Source organism: Micromys minutus (assembly GCF_963924665.1).
Source record: "Micromys minutus genome assembly, chromosome: 1".
NCBI lineage: Eukaryota > Metazoa > Chordata > Mammalia > Rodentia > Muridae > Micromys > Micromys minutus.
The window spans coordinates 108,567,406-108,585,036 of record NC_137969.1 but is presented as its reverse complement, the minus strand read 5'-3'; the positions used below and the strand labels follow the sequence as shown (position 1 = coordinate 108,585,036).

The window sequence follows — 17,631 nt, the reverse complement described above, 5'->3', positions numbered from 1 at the left end:
CCGTCTCCTTGACCAGTTGGCAGCTTTATTCACCAATCAGAACCAACTTGGGGCAGGGACCCCCCAGCTTCTTACATGCAGGATTCTCACTCAATTTAGGGAACCCAAATAACAATGCAAATACAGGCCAATTTTATCACAGGAGGGCACTTGTTTGGTAGGCAACAGTACTGTCTCTGTATTGAAGGGCATTTCTATTTCATGTCCTCTGAGAGGAGACAGGGTTGCAATACCCTGCAGATCTTCTGGGATGCTAACTGTCAGGAGCCCAACCAATCAATGTATTTGGCTCAGAAACTCCGCAAGTCCTGGCCTCTATTGCCAGTATATTTTGTCCCATCTCCAGAGGAGAGCTAAGGCAGGTGCTGTTTCTCCTCCTCCACCTTCCCACTGCCCTAGTTGAAGAAAGACCTTAGCAGTCTTTGTTGTGAGTCACCAAGCCAGGTTTGGGCAGATGTGTGGGCAGGTCCCCTTGAATTTAGCTTGAACACTTCTTCTACAGGTGGTACAGGAGAATGAGAACGTCGTGTTCTGCCTGGAATGTGCACTGCGCCATGTGGAGAAACAGAAGTCTTGTCGTGGGTTGAAGCTGATGTACCGCTATGATGAGGTGAGTTCTGACTTGGGCAGGGCCCTGGGTGTCTCAGAGAGTTCTCCCCAACTGAGATCACTTAGCTTAATGCCTAGCCATACTTTGCAGGGTGGAGCCTGTCACTCTTGTGGATGCTGGCCATTCATCTCTAGACTAGAGAGCTGGTAGCTTTAGTCTGTATCTGGCCCCATCTGTCTTCAGATCCTCAGCACTCAGTCTAAAGACCATTCTTGCCTTCCCAAGTTCTCACTGACTCTGCCAGACATTGTTTTCTCCATTCAGCAAGTTTACTTGTCACACAGGAGGTACCTGACTCCAGACATGGCTCTCCAGAGCTGGTCAGCCTGCCACCTGCCTTGATAGCATGTTGGAAAGTGGAATTCTGCCTTCGGGACTACTTCTGCACAGAGCATTTTCTTCTGGCTCCAGAGCCTATTCAGTGTGGGTCAAAGAAAGCTGCCACAAAGGTCATTTCTGGCACCTCTCTGGTTTCCCAGTGCTTCACTACCAGCCATGGAGACTCTTCTCCTATGGTTGTTTCTTCCCAGCTTTCCTGGCCCAACTAGTTCTATAGCTTGCTTTCCTGAGCCTACTGTCACCTTTTTCTGAACAAGCAGCTGCTAAATGATGTCCTGCTTCTTCTTAAAGGTCCCAAGCAACAGCCACTGGCAGAGCTATCTAACATAACAGAACACGGTGCATAAAGTACCGGTTCCCAGGAGCTGTATTTTCCCAGTCACTAAGGAAATGGAGCACTGATTGTCCTGGGTTCTAGCCCCAGACTAGAGGGCGGTTGAAGTGGCAGCCTCATGAGATACTGGGATGTGAATTTTCAGCATCCCCTGACCCTTGTCTGTACAGCCAGGGAATATGCAGAAGGAGCTACCTTAAGGACTGGGGCAGGGAAGAGGGATTATTTGAGCCCAGGGTTTGAGTCCCATGTCTGCTTTAAAGGGTGACATTGTGAACCTGTTTCTGCATCTCTGAAGTGACCACCACCCAGTCAGTGCTAGTGTTGTAGCTCTTTAACAGTTTCTCACATTGTGGTGACTCAACTATACAAATTATTTTTGATCCAACTTATTAACTAATTTTGCTACTGTTATGAATTATAATGTATGTAATATCTACCAAGATAATCCGAGACCCCTGTGAAAGGGTTACTTGGAAACCCCCCCCTCCCCCCCCAGGGTTGTGACCCACAGGTTGAGAGAAGCTGTTTTAAATGACTTCCAGTCCAAACAGATCTCACTGTGGAGCACCATTTAGCATCCCAGTTGGTCTTCTAGCATCTAGTGATGTAACGTAAACACTTCCCTGCTCCCCTGCATCCCCTCCGAAGTACTGAAATCCATGCTGTCTTACTCAAGCCTGCTCTGTAGATGCTTTTGAACTCTGCAGTCCTTGTAACTCCTTTGGATGATTTCAAATAGCCATCCTCCAGCTTTCACAGGCTTACAATCCTGTGCTGGTCTGATCGATGGCTGCACATTTGGCAGCCTGGTGCCCTTATTTGGACAGTGCCCACCGTTACTGTTTCCCAGCTCTGTAGCTGGCTGTGCAGCACATCTCCCATGTGGTCCCAAACCTTGCCCTTCTATGTTCCCCTCAACCCTCTCCTTGGCTGTGCTCCCTGAAGCTTCAGCATGTGGACAGAAAGGGGCATTCAAGACCTTTATATACTTGCCCCATGCTTGCTGAGGCTGGGTTACCAGGGTGGAATGCAGAACATAGGTCTATTTGCATCTGTTTTATTCAATGGTAAATGAACAGTCATAATGTGCCTAAAATTAAATCTCAGCACTGAGCAGGAATGACTGTCTGGCATCCTGTACCATGGGCTTCTTCCAAAGTCCCCAGCTAGGACACAGAGTTGGCAGCAGTAGGCAGGGCCAGGGAACGTGTATCTGTGCACATGATCACAACAGCATGAAAGCACTTTAAAAAGTACATTCTGCAAACTGAGTAGGTCAACACTCTGGTGGTCTGATGTCTATTCAGGAAAAGTCATCTAGTGCATAAGGAAGCAGCCTCTCCCTCTGCTAAAGGCTTACTGTAGTAAAGGGACCCAGCTAGTCCTCAATTGAGTCAAACTGGTTGTGGTTGTATTGAAAAATGTAGTTTGTAGAATCAATACAAGCTTAGTTCAAGCCCTGGCGGCCCAATGATGCTTGCACTACGGATTTCAGGCCTATTCCTCCCACACTCCTGTACTCTTGCTTTTTGCCTCCTGTGCACTGTGAAAGCCCCAGGAAGAGTGGGGCTTTCAGGATCCCAGTCCATTTGTTAGAACCTTGCTGCCTGAAGACAAGCAATGTTTAGTATTGTCTCTAAGGCTTTCACAAAGAAGCTAGTCTTAAGGGGGCAGGGTACTGTGTCACATTAACAGATGGTAGCTTTTCATCCTTCAGCTGCTTCTAGGCTTTTCAGAGACAGAACTTGACTATGTGAACCTCACTCATGGTGCCAGACATTCAGGTTTCATGCCTATGTTCCCCTGTTTTTGAGACACCCTTCCTTCCATTGTGTCCCTGACTGGTCCCAAATAATCTTTCTTCTGCTTCAACCTTCAGAGAGCTGTAATGTCAAGTGTGGGCCTCCTTTCAAGTTATGGATACATTTTGGTAGAAAGATGCATGGCTCTCTTGGATGAAATAAAGGGATATAGCTGTCCCTCTTTCCCGCTCTAATGCAAAGGGCACAATGAGTTGTGTGCCCTGATGATGTCACATGTTGGAGAACTGTGTCAAGCTGTAATGTCTCATTTGGATGCTGTTCTTAATTTCTGGACTTCTCTTGTCATGTTGGCTCTCAGAGATAACCTCAGCCTCAGCTTCTATCCTACCCACATCTATCTGAAGCCGGTTCAGGAGGTGGTCTGCCTCCTAGTGTGGAGGCAGCTGTTTCTCTTTTGCAGGATGGGCATTTGAATTCTTTATGGAAAGTTAGAGACATATGAATGAAAGTACACCAGGGGCCAAAGGTGTCAGATCCCCCAGAGGTGGTGTTGACAGTTGTGAGCAGTAGTGGGTGCTGGGAGTTCAAAAGGGGGAGGTGTGTGCGACACTCACAAGCTCAGCAGGAGTTACTCTACCCTGTTCACAAGTCCTCTGCATCTCTGAATCCCAAAGCTATTTAGAAAGCCTGCTCATGTCCAGTGATACACACACTGATAAGTCAGACACTAACTTCATGTTGTCTGTCTGTCCTGGCAGGAGCAGATCATCAGTTTGGTCAACCAGATATGTGGCAAAGTGTCTGGCAAACACGGTGGCATTGAGAACTGTCTCAACAAACCCACACCAAAAAGAGGTCCCCGCAAGAGAGCGACCGTGGACGTGCCGCCATCTCGGCTCCCATCTTCATGAAGATGCTGAACCCATGGTCACTTACTTATATATTTTTTGTAATTACTATATTCTAGTTTGGAGTACTTGCTGTAGGATACAAGCTGTCTTTGCACTAGCTCTAAAGAAGAATTTCTTCTGGTTTTAGAGAACTGATTTTGTTTTAGCATTAAACTGTTCAAGTTTTTGTACCGTAGATATCTAGATACTGCAGTCAGGTTTGGAGGCTGCTGTACACTCACTGTCTAAAACCCTTGCGGGGCTGTATTAATTTGTATCGCCCCATGGCTAAGAAAAAGCCTTGTTTGTTTGTTTGTTTGTGTTTTGTTTGGTAACTGTTAAGGAATAAAGGCTTTTTAACCCATTTTTGAAGAGGGAGAAGTTTGGAGAACAAATTTTAAAACCATCAGTCAGATGAAAATTTTCTAGTTTGGAAAGGGATAGAAGACACACACACACACACACACACACACACACACACACACACACATACAGAAAAAAAAACTTGAAATGGCTTTACTTTGGCTGTCTTTTCTTCTGTCATGTGCGAGGGGAGTTTGTAACTTTTTGGAACCGGAGAGCCCCGTTTGTTTGGCTGGGCGGTTAATGGCAGCTCAAGGCAAATGTGAGGTTTGAGTGACAGGTTCCCATACCAGCACATCACTATGCATCTGTGAGGAAGAGGGGACAAAGACTGCCTGCCTTGGAGGGTCACTGAGGGAGACCTGTGCCTGATTTCATTAGGAAATCCATTCTGGTTTTTTTTTTGGTTTTTTTTTGGTTTTTTTTTTTTTTTTTTTTTTTTTTTTTTTTTTTTTGGTGCTGTTGGCTACTTTATCAAAAACAAAAAACCCTTCAATAGCATCCTTGAGGAAAAAGGAAAACAGCAGTTGACTGTAAGTGCTTCCCTGTCATCCACGTGCAATTTTCTGACATTCCATCTCCATCTCTGCTTGTGTCCCTCACACATCAGCATTAATCTTTGTTTCAAACACACCTAGAGCCACTAAGTCTGCAGTTCTTTTTGAATGTGAAAATACATCTGTGCTCATTTTGTCTATTTTTTCTCTTCATGTTTTAACAAAAAAGAAAAAAGAAAAGAAAAAAAAATCCCATCCCTTTTGTACATACTCCTGTAAATTGTTTTAAATACTTGAGCCTTTTCTTGGTGGGGGGAGGGAAGGGGTGAGAAAAGATGAAGAAAAGCCTTACATTTCAGTTTCTTCATCGGCTGGATTGGATGCTTACAGGGTTTTTCTTGTAACATTTATAAGTGCTGCTTACATCACTCAACAACAACAAAACACGGTAATGGAGTAGCTGTTGCCCTTCTCCGGTTGTGTGTACAGTATGTGTGGAATAAAAAAGGGAAACTTTTCACAAGCTGTTCTTTGTTTCATAATTGGATCGGTCCGTAGCTGCCCATACTGCACTGAGCTTGCCAGTGGCGACTGCCAGGAGCGTCCTAGGACCCACTCTGGTGGTTGTTGCAGAAGACTGAACTGTTTTGGAATATTTAACGATCACCTAACAGTCAAGTGTTTCCCAATGTGGTTGTCCAGTTTTTATGGCCTTGCTGTGTACTTTTCCCTCTTTGACAGTAAACTTTCGCCTATGGCTTACAGTTTGACATTTAATTTATTAGCGCTGCTCTGCACCCCTCCCGCAGGGAGGCTCTGTGTGGTTTATTGCCAGTTCTTTGTTTACTTTTCAGGTTTGTACTACAAGGTTTAATAATAAAAACACGTTTTTTGGACATTTTGTCTGTCTTGTGGAAAGTGATGGAAGGGAATGGGCTTTCTTTGGTCAGTGGGGCAGGGGCTGCAAGTCCTCTTTGGCCAGGGAGTGGCGCTACAGAGCCCACCATGCTGTGACTGTAGCTCATGCCCTGGGTACCTCGGGAGAACGAGCCAAATAGTTTTGCCTCAAGTTTATTTCTGCTGAGAACCAAGTACTGATAGCAGGTTTTCGCCTGATGATGACAGGCACAAGTTTTTCAGACTCCCATCTGACCACCATTGGTCATGCTACCAGACACTGCCTCCCATCAGTAAGACACGGGGTCCGTACGGTTTGGTCTACTTCCTGTTTCCTTCAAGCCCCTCTTCAGTGGACCTCTGTACCTGTGTTCCTTTAGGAACTCTTGGTCCCATCACTGTAAGCGGAGGCCTTCTGTACGACCCCATGTACTCACCGGCTGCAGTGTTTAGCCCACAAGCTTTATTCTCTAATGGTTCTCACATCCCATTAGCAATGGTGTAAAATCAAAAACCACAAGCACCTGGCTTTGCAGGAGGATTCTCTGCACACCTGACAAGTCACTTAAATGTCCTGGGTTGACAAGTCACTGATCACTGTCATCACTGACTCCTTGGGTGGAGTTCCTGTTAGTGGTTAATGTGACCAAGGCCGTGTCCACCTGTACCTCCTCCTCGTCAGACTGGATGAGGGGGGCATCGGCAGTGTCCAGGTCACTGGAGGCAGGTGGCTGGGACGCTGATTCTGAGGGATTTGGAACCTGAAGACTCTGTTTATTCTGAGCGGGGTTCGAGTCCATCTCTGTTGAAGAAAGTAGAAGCACCCCAATTGAGGTATTACAGTTGGGAACTGCCATTGAGGACAACTATCTAAGATCCTGTTTCAGGGGCCACAGGTTAACAAGCTGACCAGGTATTCTATACTGTGACACTGGGTAAGATCTAGTTGAAGGCTATGGGCACATGGTAAAGTTATGCACCAACCCTTGATAATCTTATTCACTGGTGCTAAGAAGAACTCCGAAGTACTTAGACTTTAGCAATTCTCTAATTTTACAAGGATTTTTCAATATTTTTACACATAGCCAGCCAATGTAACTAAACATTCCTGGCAATACAAAGAGGCTAAGAGGAGGGTGAGTTCAGAAGAATGAGCCTATAGCTGAGGCCTGAGGGTTGTCCTTCCCTTATGTAGGTGAAAGAAACTGAAAAGCTGGTCGTGCTGTGGTGACAAAAGTACCTCATTAGGAAAGCTGTTCAAGGTCAGTCCTGGAAGCAACTGTTTAGTGAACATGAAATCACAATGACAGAAGTTCCACTTGTGCTATGTGTGAGCCACACAGGACAGCTACCACATCCCCAGTGCCATCTCTGGGACCTGAGACTGGCTCACTGGGGGCAGTGGGCCTGGGTACACAGTTGGAATGGCCTGCATTCATCTGCCTCACTACTTCGTGGGCTTAAGAGATGTGACCTTAGTGTGGTCATTGCTCTTACCCAAACCAGGGGACATCACAGTATTGTCCTCTCCGCCGGAGTTCAAGAAGACATCGAGGGCCTCCTGGTCAGAGATGTCCATCAGATCCATGTGCTCCAGCACGTCCACATTCACTTCCATGGAGGACATGCTGCCCATGGGCTCTGACAACAGAAGACACTGTCATGTTGTTTTCTCCCAGCTCTTGCCATCACCAAATCACTTAAGCTATCCTTTCATGCACGTCCTATTTGGATGCAGGGGTAGGTAGGAGATGTTTTCATGAAACTCCAGCCTATGTTAGCATAACCAAAACTGCAGTTTTATGGCGGCAGCATAAGAACAGCATCTCAACAGGAGGAGTCAGGGCTACTGTCTTAGGACTGGTTAGTCACCAGGCAAGAGAGTAATGCTAGGCACGAGATGGTCGTGGCATGGGTACACTATGAACCCTGGGATTCACTGAGGAGACAGCTACAGAGTGAGATGTCACTCAGTCCCTAGAGCTCTAGAACTGTAAGAGTATGTTCACAATTTATTCAGAGATGTTATTACTCACTACTGGTTTTAAAAGCTGTCCTAACTGAAGTAGAAAAACTTTAACCTAATTTATGTCTAAGTTGTATTGGCTGGTTTTGTGTCAACTTGACACAAGCTGCAGTTACACAGAGAAAGGAGACTCAGTTGAGGAAATGCCCCCATGAGGTCCAGCTGTAAGGCATTTTCTCTATTTGTGGGTGGTGATGGTCCCTGGGCTGGTAGGCCTGGGTTCTATAAGAAAGCAGGCTGAGCAAGCCAGGAGAAGCAAGCCAGTAAGTAACATCCCTCCATGGCCTCTGCATCAGCTCCTGCTTCCTGACCTGCTTGAGTTCCAGTCCTGACTTCCTTTGGTGATGAACAGCGATATGGAAGTGTCAGCTGAATAAACCCTTTCCTCCCCAACTTGCTTCTTGGTCATGATGTTTGTGCAAGAATAGAGACCCTGACTAAGACATAAGTATTAATGGAAAGAATATTTACGAGTGTTAAATATCAAATGTCAAATTCAGCCAAAATGAAATCCCAACAGGAAATCCCTAGCTTTGGATGCCTTATTACAGAATAAAGTAATGTGAGCCTATATTTCTGATAGAAAAAAAAAAGATGCTCTTGATGCCTTTAATCTTAGTACTCAGGAGGTAGAAATAAGCAGGCCTCCTGGTTTGAGGTTGGCCTGGTTCCAGTGAATTCCACAATATGCAGGGTTATAAGACATTCCCCAAAAAGACCAATTCTCCTGCCATGCCTCAAGTGCAGAAAGTACAGGCAAGTATTCCCATGCCCGGCTACAAAACCTGATTTTTGCCAGCATCAAGACTGAGCAGTGGCATGGTGATATTCCTGAAAACCATGAACAAAACACAAGAACAGGTTAGCCAGTAGTCCCATTCAGTGCCTGGGTATGCCCATCTACTCTGGATACAGTAGTCCCATTCAGTGCCCAGGGTATGCCCATCCACTCTGGATAAACAAGGAGAGTGAGCCAACACGGATCTGCAAAAATTGGTCAGTTCTGAGCCTTAAAAACACACTGCAAGTCCATCAAAATTCAGTTTATTGAAGAACTTGAAATGAACAGGGGTGGGCTGGGGTGGGGCTTCCTGTACACCAAGACTCAGTCTCATCATCCTCTGTGATGTATGGAGTTCAACAGTGCTCTCAGCCACTGCTCGTGAGATCCAGCGAACACCTGTTTTAATCCACTTAAAAGCAAAATCTTGCCATGTCCTCAAGCATTGTCAAATGTCCCATATAGTGAAGCCATTACTTAATAAGATCACAGTGGAATGTCCTAATCTGTAGTTACAGGCTTAAAACATACAAAAGGTGGCCAAAGCAAGTCACCCTGGAAAATACTCTTATTAGAGAACTGTGAAAGTCAAAATCTAGCTCAATGAAAGATAAGAGTAAGATAACTTACTGACAAAGGCTAATGGTTACCCCCCACAGCATTACTCCTGAAGAGTCCACTAATGTCACTGTGCATTAGAAATCAAGCTGATGCCCAACTAGATTCTTCAACCCTACTGAAACAGCATTAATGGTCCTGGAAGGTACTTTGTATGCATGGTGGTTTGAATGAGAATGGTCCCCATTAGCTTATATATTTGAATATTTGCTTTCCAGTTGGTGAAACTGGAGGATTAGGTGGTATGGCATTGTTGAAGGCGTGTCACTAGGGTGGGATTCTAGGGTTTCAAACTTTCATGCCATTCCCAGTTTTCTTTGCATGTGTGCATGAGAGTGGGCACGTTCACTACTTGGGGATTAAGGTGCTTCAGTTCCATGCCTGCCTGAATGATTCCAAACTCTCAGTCATGATGATCATGGAATCTAAGCCTCTTATCACAGTAACAGAAAAATATATGACAACATGCTACAAGAGGAGAAAATACAGTCATCAGTGTCTGCCAGCTACAAACCCAGTGAGCTGCCTGCAAGACGTTTGGGTGTGATAGTGGCACAGATATTATGGGAGTAACCAACCACTTTTGAAAAAGTAACTTTGAGGCTCATAGCTTATCTTTAGACTACTAACGGGGCCCCAAATCTGAGACTAGATAGGTCACAAACCCAGAGGGAGAACTATTACTATGATTATGCTACAAGAACATAACAATAAACTGTGGACATTGCTACACACATAGATCAGGGCTTCACTCAACTGTCAGAGAAGCTGCTTTTTGCAAAAGATGGGTGTTAGCACAAATACAACAAACAACCTTACAATGTACAGACAGCATTCAGTCCTTAGTGGGACGCCATCTTCACATCCCTCTTCAAGATTTAGATTTATATGGAAGAAGAGACTGAAAGATGTAAGAGCTAGAGGTGGTACTTGACTCCAAGGAAACAGCACCTTCCAGTCACAAGTGGACTAGGACACATAAGAACTCATAGACAGTTACAGAAATGCTCAAGACCTGCTCAAGTTCAAGCCAGACAAAACCGCAGAACAGAGAAGAGGAAGAGGGCACAACATTCTACCTCTAACCAAGAAGCTATTTGTAGTTGATAAATGCTGGTAGGAACAGGGGTAGGGGCAATTGGTTTTCTGAGGTGTTGGTTATACACTCCAGGACATGTCTAATGCCCAGGAGTTGTTGGCCAACACAGGTAGACTCCATGCTCTGAGTGTGTTGGGGGGGGGGGTTTATTTAGGAAACCCACACAACACTTATTTAAAAAGTAAAACCTTTTTTTTTTTTTTTTTTTGGATCATCAAAATAGAGCGAAGGAAGGAGAAGAGAGACACATAAAGTTGGGTGGTGTTGTGGGTTGAATAAGATTGGCCCCTAGTGCATCATATATTTCTATGTTCAGTCCCCAGTTGGTAAGCTGCTTTAAGGATTAGGAAGTATGGCACTGTTGAAGGTATATCTTTGTTGGAAGAGGTATGTCACTAGTGGTGGGCTTTGAAATTTCCAAAGCCCAGTCTTACACTCTGCCTGTGGATCAGAATATTGTTCGTGATTACTGCTTAGCACCTGTTTGCATGCAGCTGTGCTTCCCCCCATGACAATGCACTAATCCTCGGAAACTGAAGCAAGCCCTCAATCACACGCTTTCTTTTCTAAGAGTTGTCATGGCCGTCTCTTCACAGCAACAGAACCATGGCAGAGAGAAGCTGGTACCAAGGAGGATGTACTGTTGTAACAGGCTTGATCGTGCTACTTGTAGGTGGAATGCAGACTGTGGGTTAGGAAAACAGCTGCACGAGGTAAGAAGGACATGTTGGGCTGTCCTAGCAATAGGTGCCATGGGAGATGTGAGCCATGGGGGCTCAGCTCAAGAGTTTTTAAAAAGGAAAAATGCTATCAGCTGACCTAGAAACCATTCTTGTGATGTTTTGGCATAAAATGTGTCTGCTTTGTGCCCTTGTCCTAAAATCTTGTCAGAGGCTAAATTAAAGAGTTTTTAATTAATGGCATTAGCTGAGGGTGTGGTTCTTAGTAATTAGTTTTAAGCATATCTTCAATGAAAAGAGCAAACATGGCAAAACCAAATACAAAACACGCAATTTGAGGAGTGTGTTAGGGTTTCTATTGCTGTGAAGAGACACCATGACCAAGGTAACTCTTAGGAGGGAAAACATTTTATTGGGAAGAGGTCTACGTAATGATCCCCAGGCAGCAGAAGGTAACTGAGCCACACTGGGTTGGTGTAGCTTGGGCATAGAAGACCTCAAAGCCCACCTCCACAATGACACATTTCCTCTAACAAGGCCACTCCTACTCCAACAAGTTTAATCTCCTTATATGGTCCAAGCATTCACACACATGGTCCTATGGTGGCCATTCCTATTCAAACCACCACAAAGAGAAAAGGAGCACCAGGAAATGTAATGTTGGAGTCAAGTCCAGTATTCACAGAGATAACAGTAAAGAAAAGCCTGAAGCTAAATAAAATAAAGTCAGTGGTGACTTAAAGGGAAACTGCAGCAAGCTAAGTTTCCAACTTGTGAAAAAGAAAATTAAGGAAAGCTTAAGCAGCAAAGGAAACCATCAACCATGAAAAGCTTATGCAAATGAAAGTCAAGAAGGGGGTCAGGTAATCAGAAGAACTTGGCTTCATCTATATGGATCTCCCTTTAGAATCAGTCAGGGAAAGAGTTGTGAAATCTTCCTTCATAATAAAGAAAAGCTGCTGAAGTCTGGTGTGGGGCAGAGGAGTCCCTGCAAGTCCATTGCATGAAGCTGTGAAGGTGAATCCTGATTACTTTGGGAACCCCAAGATGATACAGGCAGCAGAGCTGTGGGATACCTGCTGCAGTGGTTTATATATGCTTGGCCTGGGGAGTGGCACTATTAGGAGGTGTGGCCTTGTTGGACCAAATCTCTGAACCTTACAATAAGTCAGCCTCAGTTAAAGAGTTGCCTTGGTCATGGTGTCTCTTCACAGTAGAAAAACACCAACTAAGACACCTGTCAATGAAAGCCTGCTAACAGGATATGGGACAGCCGAACAAAGAGAAGTATGTTGAGGTAAACAAAGCTAGAAGGGGTTGAGGTTCTAAAGAGCACTTTGACATTGTGACAGTTTGTATTAAGTTTGGCCCATGGAGTTGCACTATTAAGAGGTGTAGCTTTGTTACTCTTGTCCTAGCTGCCTGGAAATGAGTATTCAGCTATCAGCCTTCAGATGAAGATGGAGAACTCTTCAGCTCCTCCTGCCTGGATGCTGCCATGCTCCCACCTTGATGACAATGGACTGAACCTCAGAACCTATAAGTACCCCCAATTAAATGTTGTCCTTATAAGACTTGCGTTAGTCATGGTGTCTGTGCACAGCAGTAAAACTCTAAGACAGACATCAAACGTGAAGATGCAGAATTTGAAGTTTTCCCTGCTGGCTTTCTGTTCCCTTTTCTCCCCTTTGGAGTGGTAATGTATATTCTATGCCACTGTTAAAGCATTTGATTGCCATGTGATTCCAGCTAATAAGGGTTACAGTTTATAGAGAGTGTCATGAGTCTCAGAAGAGACTGTGGACTTCTAAACATTGTGACTTCTATGCGGTAAGGACGTGGAATGTGGCAGTAGGGAAGTAGTTGGATATGGAAGGGGAAAGAGTATTCATAAAATACAGTGTAATAATATTTTAATTGAAGAAATGAATAACTTAAAAAATTAAAACCCAAATAAGTCACTTCATATTGATTAGGGTGGAGGGGCTGCAGTACTAGGACCCCAGGGATCCTAAGCAGTTGGTATAGACATGTGAGAAGTAGCTGACAAACTCGAGTAAACCCAAAGGAAGCATGCATGAAACACTGCCCCAAAACAAACAGCTGTCAGTGCGGTCCTCAACTGCAACCTGGAGCGACAGCAGTGTTCATGGCAATCTGCTCAGAATGCAGCATGTTTCACTCTACATCTGCACAATCAGAAAGCAGGGCGCAGCCAGCTCTTGTGAAATTGTTCACAGACACATTCGAGGGTGTCTCTGAAGGCTAGTCTTAATGGTCAGTTAAAATGGAATCATGAACAACACATCCAGGCCCTGTCTCTGTGTCTAGGAAAGCTGAATCAAGGTGGGAAGACCTGTCCTCTCCTCCAGGACGGCCTCTTCACTATGAACTCTAAGTCCACACGTACCTCTGTGTGAAGAGAAAACTAACGCAGACCCTAGGCCAGCACTGTTTGTAACGACAAACTGGGAACAAGTATACAGTCATACTGAATGAGCTGATGATATGTGTTCAGTGTAAAGAAGTTTAAGTAAAGAAACTGACGTTAAACAGAGTGGGGCGCACTGACTATTCAAGGGTCCCCCAGTGCAGGCTGTGCAGGTAACACCTTACTTCCATAAAGCATGTTGTATTGTTTTGTTTATTGTGGTGCTCGAGTTTGAACCTATGGCCTCACACATGCTCGGCAAACACTTAGCACTCAACTAGGTCCCCTGCCTCTACAAAGGTTTATAAGTTGAAAACTACACATTTGTGTATCACACACAGGCAATATAAACGCTGTCACGTGTGGAGGAAAGGAAGGTGAGCCTGATCAGTATCTTAAGGTCTCATTGCTGTGAAGACACACCATAACCATGGCAACCCTTACAAAGGAAGCCATTTAATTGGGGCTGTCAGGAGCTCTGATAGCTAGCAGCTTTGTCTTAGAGCCTTCGGTACTGCAGAGCGCAGCCAAAAGCATCTTCACCTGTCTGTGCTGCCTTTCCTACGCTGGGTGTCAACGCTCACACACACAGTCACCCACCTCATTCTTTCCCTGGTCCTCTCAGTGCACCTGAACATCAGAAATATTAGTCTAGGGGTAGAGGCAGCCTAGCTCCATGAGCCTTAATCTGTCAGCAGAGATGCTCATAAACTTGGAACCTAACTTGGAGCAAAGAACTAGGCAGCAGGCAGAGCAAGTCATCTCCCAGATCTGTCCAAACCTAGACATACTGGTCACCTAGACATGTACAATCAAAGCAGAAGTTCCCTGAGAGATGATGTTGGGTCCAAGGGACAAGGACTGAAGCCAGGACTTTCCACGGCTCATTGGGCCCTAGCGCACTGTGATCTGCAGGCTTATGGTGGCCTGCTCCTGGCCTGCTCACTGCAGGGGCTTCCAACCTCCCGTGGCTCTGGAGCACACAGCTGAATCTGCACTCTATTCTGACGCACTCCTGGATAAGAAGTTCCATGGCTTTAATTGAAATGAAGAAACGTTCCCTTGCTATTTCTGGTCTCATGGAACTGCCTACCCATGAAAGACATGTTTTTTATGTTGACTGATGTTCTAAATTGAGGATCACTTAGCTCCAACCCTGGAGATGAAGATCCTTGCTGAAGTAGGGTGTTTGTCTGGGTAGGAAAGTTTAAAAGTCCCTTCCATTCGAGCTGAGGCAAACTTGTTCTATACTGCTTGCTTGAAAAATGCATGTAGTGGAAACATCTGTCTGGTTTCTTTTTTTGATTTAATTATGAAACATATCCAAACATGTTCTGGCAGCTTGAAGAGAATTATTCTTGAGATGTTCAAAACCACAGTGATTAACCCACTGCATAATGCTTTGTATGACAGGGACCTATTGTATGCCTTCTCCTTGCCAAGTGTTAGGCTCTAGAGCCTGGGATTGCGGCAGTCCCTGCCGGGCCCTAGCTGGCCTCTAAGGCATGGCAGCCAGAGAAGAGTGCCTTCAGCGCAGAAAGGAGAACCCATCCGCTTCTGCTCATCAGCCCACGGGGTTGTGTCATTCTCCCTGAGAAGATAGAAACATCTGAGGTACACCATCTTTTCATCTTTGCCTCCTCTGGCCTTATAACATATATCCAGGATATTCTGGGCCAAACTGAACAGGGTAGAATTAAACTTCTCAGCAACAAAGAATTCTTACAATGCTGTCATAGTCCCTCTCTTCTAGCACACTGGGCAGCTTTGCTAGGGTGGGTATGTCTGGATAGATGGAATTGCTCAAGTTGGTCCCAAAATTAATTTATTGAACTGCTAACCTCTAATATGCATACTTTGAGATGGGATTTTCAGGTAATTAAGGTTAGAGCAGCTCACAAGTACTGGAACTCAAGAGAAGATTAGTACCCTAGCAAGACACACCAAGAATTAAAGGTGCAGCTCTGAGCATCTGCCTAGTATGTTCCCAATACCAAAAAACAAATAAAATTAATTAAATTAAAAGTAAATGAAAGATACCCAATTGTGTTTGTTTGAATAGATATGGCCCCAATAAACTCATGTGTTTGAATGCTTGGCCCATAGGAAGGGGAACTATTAGGAGGTCTGGCTTTGTTGGAAAAAGAGCATCACTGTAGGGGCGTCACTGTAGGGGAGGGCTTTGAGGTCTCCTATGCTCAAGCTACACCCAGTGTGGCTCACAGTCTCCTTTTGCTTGATCCCATTGGGGATCAAGATGTAGAACTCTCAGCTTCTTTTCCAGCACCATGTCTGCCTGGACATCACCATGATGATAATGAATTAAACCTCTAAACCTGTAATTTAATTACAATTTAATTACAGCTTCAATTAAATGGTTTCCTTTATAAGAGTTGCTGTGGTCATCATGTCTCTACACAGCAACAAAATCCCAATGAAGACAGCAGCTAGCCCTAGGGACTAGGGTATTACTCTGACCGTCCTACTGTGACTTTGTTTGGTATGATTTGGACTTTGGGACTTTGAACAGGAAAGCAATGGAATGCTGTAGGGATGGTTAATGGCTATTCTAGTAAGAGCATGGAAGACAGTGGTGCTGAGGGTGATTTGACCTGTGGGGCCTGGCTTGAGAAGCTTCAGAGGAGAAGAGGTTTAGATACCTAGAGATTACTCTTGTGACATTTTGGTGACGAATATGACTCCTTTGTGCCCATGTTCAAAAAATATGCCTGAGACTAAATTGTAGAGTTTTGAATTAATTGCATTTGCAGACAAGATTTCAAACGAGCCTAGTTTGAACTGTGTCCTGTGGTTAATAATTCTGTGCTTATAAAGATCTGTAATGAAAAGGGGCACAAGGAAGAAAGGAGCTAAAGCCTGTGTTCAAGGATGTAAACAAGTAAGACATGCCAGATGAGACATAGAATAAGGGTAGTAGTGCCCCCAGAGCAGGACCCACCCAGCTAAGCTTCCATACTGTGAAAACAACAGCTTAGGTTCAGGTGTGGTGACGCACACCTTTAATCCCAGCACTCAGGAGACAGAGGCATGTAGATCTGTGAGTTCAAGGGACAGCCTGATCTATAAAGCAAGGACAACCAAGTTCAGGCAGTGAAGGAAACCATAGAAAACAGAAAGCTGGCGAAGTTGTAATTAAGTGAGGGAACCACACTGCAGGCCCAGCAAGCAGCAGAACTTGGCAGCCTCAGCCATGGAGTTCTGGCTTTAGAATCAAGGCTGAAATTTCCCTCATGTCTAAGAAAGGCCACTGTGGTCAGAAATGTGTCAGGGCATCCCTGCATAGAGTCCCAGAGAGGCCACTGCATGAGGGTTATGGGATGTCCAGCCATGTGGCAGGAGGGCTTTGCAAGGCCCCTGTGTGAAGCTGTGAAGGTAAAGCCTGGACTCCCTGGGAGACCCAAAATGCTGGAGATGCCAGAGCCCAGGGATAACTGCCAAGGAGAGCTGCTAACGGGGAGTGGAACCAGCCCAGGAGAAAGAATTGTGCTGCGGTCAAAAAAGCAGAAAGGAGATGAAAATCTGAAAAAGGGTTTGACATCAGACATGGAAAGGCAGAGTTTAGGGTTTGGCTAGCTGGTTTTTGGTCTTGCTTTGATCCAGTATTTCCATACATGCTCCACTTAACTCCATTTTGGAATATATAATCTCCTATGCCATTAGATGTTGAAAGTATGTGATTCATTTATTTTGATTTCATAGGAGATTACAGTTGATTACTGTATGGATCTCAAGAGACTTTGCTGAGACTGTGATAGGCTGAGGACTTTTGAAGTTGGATGAAATGTATTTTGCATTTATGGCTACAAGTCTATGGGAACCAGGGAGTGGAATGTGGTGGTTTTTGAAGATTTATTTATTTAACATATATGAGTGTACTGTGGCTGTCTTCAGACACACCAGAAGAGGGCATTAAATCCCATCACAGATGGTTGTGAGCCACCATGTGGTTGCTGGGAATTGAACCCAGGACCTCTGGAAGAGTAGTCAATGCTCTTAACCATTGAGCCATCTCCCCAGCCCCAGGATGTGGTGGTTTTAATAGGAATGGCCTCCAGAGACTCATGTGTTTGAATTCATGGACCATTAGGAAGTGTGGCCTTGTTGGAAGAGGTCTGTCACTGTCAGGGCAGGTCTTGAGGCCTCCAATGTTCAAGCTAAGCCTAGTGCAGCACACAGTCTCTTTCTACTGCTTGTGGATCTGAATGTAGAACTCTCAGCTCCTCTCCAGCACCACAGCTGCCTGCAAGCTGCCATGCTTCCCACCATGATAACAATGGAC

General features: G+C 45.0%; 2 protein-coding genes across 2 annotated transcripts in view; one reads left to right on the top strand and one right to left on the bottom strand.

Moving 5' to 3' along the window:
* The window catches only part of JARID2 (jumonji and AT-rich interaction domain containing 2), a 146,509-nt gene extending 140,814 nt beyond the window's left edge, over positions 1-5,695 (top strand). Inside the window, exons 17-18 of the mRNA XM_080917060.1 lie at positions 503-610; positions 3,808-5,695. Of these exons, the coding sequence (XP_080773186.1) occupies positions 503-610; positions 3,808-3,960 (261 nt within the window). The 3' untranslated portion in view covers positions 3,961-5,695. The remainder of the gene's footprint in view (positions 1-502; positions 611-3,807) is intronic.
* A 442-nt stretch (positions 5,696-6,137) lies between these two features.
* DTNBP1 (dystrobrevin binding protein 1) overlaps positions 6,138-17,631 on the bottom strand; it is a 90,046-nt gene continuing 78,552 nt past the window's right edge. Inside the window, exons 9-10 of the mRNA XM_080941192.1 lie at positions 7,194-7,337; positions 6,138-6,498 (exon numbers count right to left, since the gene is read on the bottom strand). Of these exons, the coding sequence (XP_080797318.1) occupies positions 6,284-6,498; positions 7,194-7,337 (359 nt within the window). The 3' untranslated portion in view covers positions 6,138-6,283. The remainder of the gene's footprint in view (positions 6,499-7,193; positions 7,338-17,631) is intronic.